This window comes from Chanos chanos, chromosome 9 (assembly GCF_902362185.1).
Source record: "Chanos chanos chromosome 9, fChaCha1.1, whole genome shotgun sequence".
Taxonomy (NCBI): Eukaryota; Metazoa; Chordata; class Actinopteri; order Gonorynchiformes; family Chanidae; genus Chanos; species Chanos chanos.
In genome coordinates, this window is record NC_044503.1 from 16,768,457 (window position 1) to 16,773,456 (window position 5,000).

The window sequence follows — 5,000 nt, forward strand, 5'->3', positions numbered from 1 at the left end:
TTATCAGACAATCCATGCAGTGCTCTCTACAGTGATCAGGATTATTTAATGATCCATGCAGAGTTCTCTACAGTGACCAGGATGATTGAACAAGCCACACTTATGTCTCCCATGATGGCAGTTACTGCATGGAAGCAACATGGTCTGTTGACTTGCCCTGATTGGCCAAGAGGTCTGACACTTTAGCCCAGACAGAGAGGTGATTGGTCCAGAAAGAAGTTAGGGGAGGATTATTGTGCTGTAAGAGGCTTTGACACATCTGTAGAGCTCCCTGCCTCTGTGAACGGGTTAATTCATCCACTGTTTTCCCCCTATTTTTCACTCCTCTGTCATGCTGTCATTTATTCCTCTCTCAGAGCGTTTTAATATTCATTCGTTCTGGACCCCACTCCTGTTCTCTCAGCAAAATTCATCTTTTTCTATTTCCTCTTATACATATAGAGAAAGAAAGACATGGAGAAGAGAGGGAGAGGGGATAGAGAAAGAGAGAGAGAGAGAGGGAGAGAGAGAGAGCGATCTGATCCTCATGTGTGCAGATTTGTCTGGCAAGCTAACAGATTGCCACCAAATTACTTTTGTTACCCTCCATCCCACTGAGAAATCCACAAAGGCAGTCTTCCTGTGTGTGTGTGTTTGCGTGTGTGTGTGTGTGTGTGTGTGTGTGTGTGTGTGTGTTTGCGTGTGTGTGTGTGTGTGCGTGCGCAGAGTGAATTCTGGGCGCTGAGACAGCTCCTAGCATGTCACTGGCTTTAGAAACAATGCCACTATCCAAGTGCTGATCACACATACATACACACACAAATACACACTCACGCACACAACACACAGATACACACACACACACTGACACACACATGCACTCACACACTCTACAAATTCAGCACCTTAAAAGAAGCCAGAAAAGCAGCTGATCACAGGCAAAACAGGTAAACACACAGGAGTATAGGATTGTCATCACATTATTTATCTCACACAAGTGCTTAGTGCTTAGTATTCACTCTAGAGTGATTGTGTGTGCGTACATGTGCGCGTGTGTGCATGTGCGCTTGTCTGTGTGTGTGTGTGTGCACACTCTAATCAAATCCTGTCATGCTCTAGTAGGTCCAGTAGAATGGCACAGAACACAACTCTCTCTCCTACTCCACATTTCCCCTGTCTACACTCCTCTCTGTCTCTTTGTCTGTCTCTCTCTCCACTCCTCCTCTCTCAGGAGATTGGAGAACAGGGTCAGAGAACTGATGAGAGAAAATTAGTGTGTGTGTGTGTGTGTGCGTGTGTGTGTGTGTGTGTGTGTGTGTGTGTGTGTGTGTTTAGTATGTGAGAAAGTGTGTGTGTGTGTGTGTGTGTGTTGTGTGTCGGGTAGCTGTGTGTAGGTGTGGAGGCTCAGGTGGTGTTGTGTGTTGCTGAAGCGAATAAAGAGCTGTTACACTCAATCTCCACAGTCTTTATCTGAAAATAACCTGAAAACCAACAGCAAACAGAACATGCTATTACAGTCTTAGATTAATTTATCAATCTCATTCACAACTGCTCAGGAAGGTCACTGGTGTTGAGTCCTAGCTCTTTGTCAACATCCAAATGGCTTTCCCTCCAAAAGGACATCAATCAGAGTGACAGACTGACACGCTCAAAGTTAACCCATTCTTCATAACCTTCACGTTTTTCCTCATCTAACATCTGTATCCATCATTACACGCACTTCTATTACAGGATATGAGAGGGAAAACTATATGAAATGATGATAAATGACTTGTGTTGTATAAGTGGTTTGTGTGTAGGTTCCTAATCTAATGTGTTTATACATGTAGTGTTTATATTTTGTTTGTGGTGTAAGGTTCATGTTTTCTGATTGATTTTTGATTGTTTGTGCTGTAAGGTCAATGTTTATTGATTCATTATGGATTGTTTGTGATGTAAGGTTAATGTTATTGATAATGGATTATTGATTGTTTGTGGTTTAAGGTTATTGTTTATTGATTGATAACGGATTGTTTATGGTATAAGGTTAATGTTTATTGATGATTGATTATTGATTGTGTTATAAGGTTAATGTTTACTGAATGTTTATTAATTGTTTGTGATGTAAGGTTAATGTTTATTGATGATTGTTTATTGATTGTTTGTGATGTAAGATTATTGTTTATTGATGATTGATTATTGATTTTTTGTTTTGTAAGGTGAGTGTTGTTGTGGGTATAAAATTCCACAAACAATCAATAATCAATCATCAGTGAACATTAACCTGACACCACAAACAATCAATGATCTATTATCAATAAACACTAACTTTACAGCACAAACAATCAATAATCAATCATCAATGAACATTAACCTGACACCACAAACAGTTAATAATCATTCAGTATTATTGATTATTGATTATTGATTGTGGTGTAAGGTTAATGTTTATTGGTGATTGATTATTGATTGTGGTGTAAGGTTAATCTTTATTGATGATTGATTATTGATTATTTGTGATGTAAGCTTAGTGTTTATTGATGATTGATTATGGGTCATTGTTTTCTCTGTTTCAGTACCTGACTCTCAGGAGCAGGACATCTTCCTGTGGAGGAAGGAAACAGGCTTCGGCTTCAGGATCCTTGGCGGGAATGAGCCTGGAGAGCCGGTGAGACGGCTACACACACACACACAAATATACAAACATACACACACAAATATACAAACACGTACACACAAACATACAACTATACAGGTAACAAACACTAACTGGTTTATTGATATGCATCTGTCTGTATTTATCTAATCCATTTCGCTCTCAGCCTCCGGTGGACAAAATTTAAAGGTTCATTTCAGTGAATTTATTCAGGGCAACACAACTGAGCTTAGTTCTTCTATGGAAGGAGACTGAATGTAACACTGTTGTATGGAAGCAGACAGAATGTAACACTGTTCTATGGGAAGAGACGGAGTATAGCACTGTTCTATGGGAGGAGACAGAATGTAACACTGTTCTATAGGTTGAGACAAAATGTACCACTGTTCTATGGGAGGAGACAGAATGTACCACTGTTCTATGGGAGGAGACAGAATGTAGCACATTTCTGTGGTATCCCAGTAAAAAGCTGACTTCAGATAAAAGGAGAGAAACAGAGACGGGGGGGTTTTTAGTCTCATTAGACAGAGTGATCTTCGTTTAGACTGCATTGCTTTGATTGGTTGAATGCTTGCTCACAGCAGTAGCCTGAGGCCAATCAGAAAAGGGGCTACAGTCAGCGTCTTTACTGCCAAGCACTGATCCTGATGTTTGGTGATGCCGAGAAACTGCTGAGGCATTTTGTCCTCTCGTCTCTCTGTCTTCTCCTATATGTCCTTCTCTTTTTCATCTTCTTTTTTTAATGTCCTCTTTATGCCTTTCTGTCCTCTCCTCTCTTCTCTCTTTCCCATCACTTTATGTTTTTCTCTGCATTTTTCTTCTTCCAGTTTCTTCTGTCTCTTTCCTGCTCTTGTCATTCTCTGTTCTCTGCTTGCCTGTCCCTCCTGTCTCCTCTCTCTCTCCTGAAAAAGTTTCGTGTGGTTGTACATCAAAGATCTATCAGCCATCAGCGGCTGACATGCCGCACAGCTGTCCTCTATGCCTACCTGTTTCCATCAGATTACACAATTTATTAAAACCTGGTGTTATTTTCACTCTGAAATTATGCTATGGTGTCTTGCTGCAGGTGGAGGATTTTTTTATATTTAAAACATCCTCGTTTATTAACAAGCATTATCAGTATGTTAATTACAAGTCTATGAAAAGATAAGTAAGGATAATAGCACACAAGAACTAGAAGTATGTATTTATTAAGGTTATGTAGGACCTCATCAATGTGAATGGAAATTCATGTTGAACAGTAATTATTAATATAATATCAGTGCCTTGCTTAGTATGTTCAGATGTAAAACAGTGACATGGCGCAGCAGGGTTAAGAGCAGTGCATGACTACAGTAGGTTAATAATATATTGGTACTGTGCTGTAGTTATAATATAATGTATTGGTATTTTGTTTGTTACAGATCTATATTGGGCACATAGTGAAGTACGGGGCAGCGGATGAGGATGGGCGACTGCGGTCAGGCGACGAGCTCATCTGTGTGGATGGGACTGCAGTGGTGGGAAAGTCTCACCAGTTAGTGGTTCAGCTAATGCAGCAAGCAGCCAAACAGGGCCATGTCAACCTGACTGTACGACGCAAGACCAGCTACACAGGTAAACACACATTTATATACAACACGTACACCCATTTATATACCTAGCACACACACACACATAAACACAAGCATGTATAACGAATACACACACATACACACGCAGGGCCATGTCAACTTGGCTGTACAATGCAAGACCAGCCATGCAGGGAAACACACACATATGTATAACAGCATATTACACACACGAACACTGCCTGGCCAAAACAAAAAAGTCGCACACTATAATATTTTGTCGGACCGCCTTTAGCTTCGATTACAGCGTGACATTGTTTCGACAACCTAAACGTCACAACATTTATTTCTGTTTAGAGGTCATTTTAGCATTTAGCATTAATTTTTGGACAAGATCTTGTTGACAACAGGAGAATCAGGAGAGTCTTCACCTGCATATCCCAAAGACTTTCAGTGAGATTCAGGTCAGGACTCTGTGGTGGCCAATTCATGTGTGAGAATGATTCCTCATGCTGCCTGAACCACTCTCTCACAATTTGAGCCCAATGAATCTTGGCATTGTCATCCTGGAATATGCCCGTGCCATCAGGGAAGAAAGAAATCCCATTGATGGTCATTCAGTACATTCAGGTACTCAGCTGACTTCATTTTATTGCCACATAACTTTGCTGAGCCTAGACCTGACCAGTTGAAACAACCTCAGGTCGTAACACTGCCTCCAGAGGCTCCAAATCCAAACGCCGACTTTTTTTGGCCAGGCAGTGTACATCATTCACATGCTCAATCACAAATGTCATTAATAATGCTAGTCTGTTGACTCTGTGTCCACAAGGGGC

General features: G+C 40.7%; 1 protein-coding gene across 1 annotated transcript in view; it reads left to right on the top strand.

Moving 5' to 3' along the window:
- Positions 1-5,000, top strand: part of magi1a (membrane associated guanylate kinase, WW and PDZ domain containing 1a) — a 97,485-nt gene that overhangs the window by 79,946 nt on the left and 12,539 nt on the right. Inside the window, exons 16-17 of the mRNA XM_030783875.1 lie at positions 2,535-2,626; positions 4,018-4,210. Of these exons, the coding sequence (XP_030639735.1) occupies positions 2,535-2,626; positions 4,018-4,210 (285 nt within the window). The remainder of the gene's footprint in view (positions 1-2,534; positions 2,627-4,017; positions 4,211-5,000) is intronic.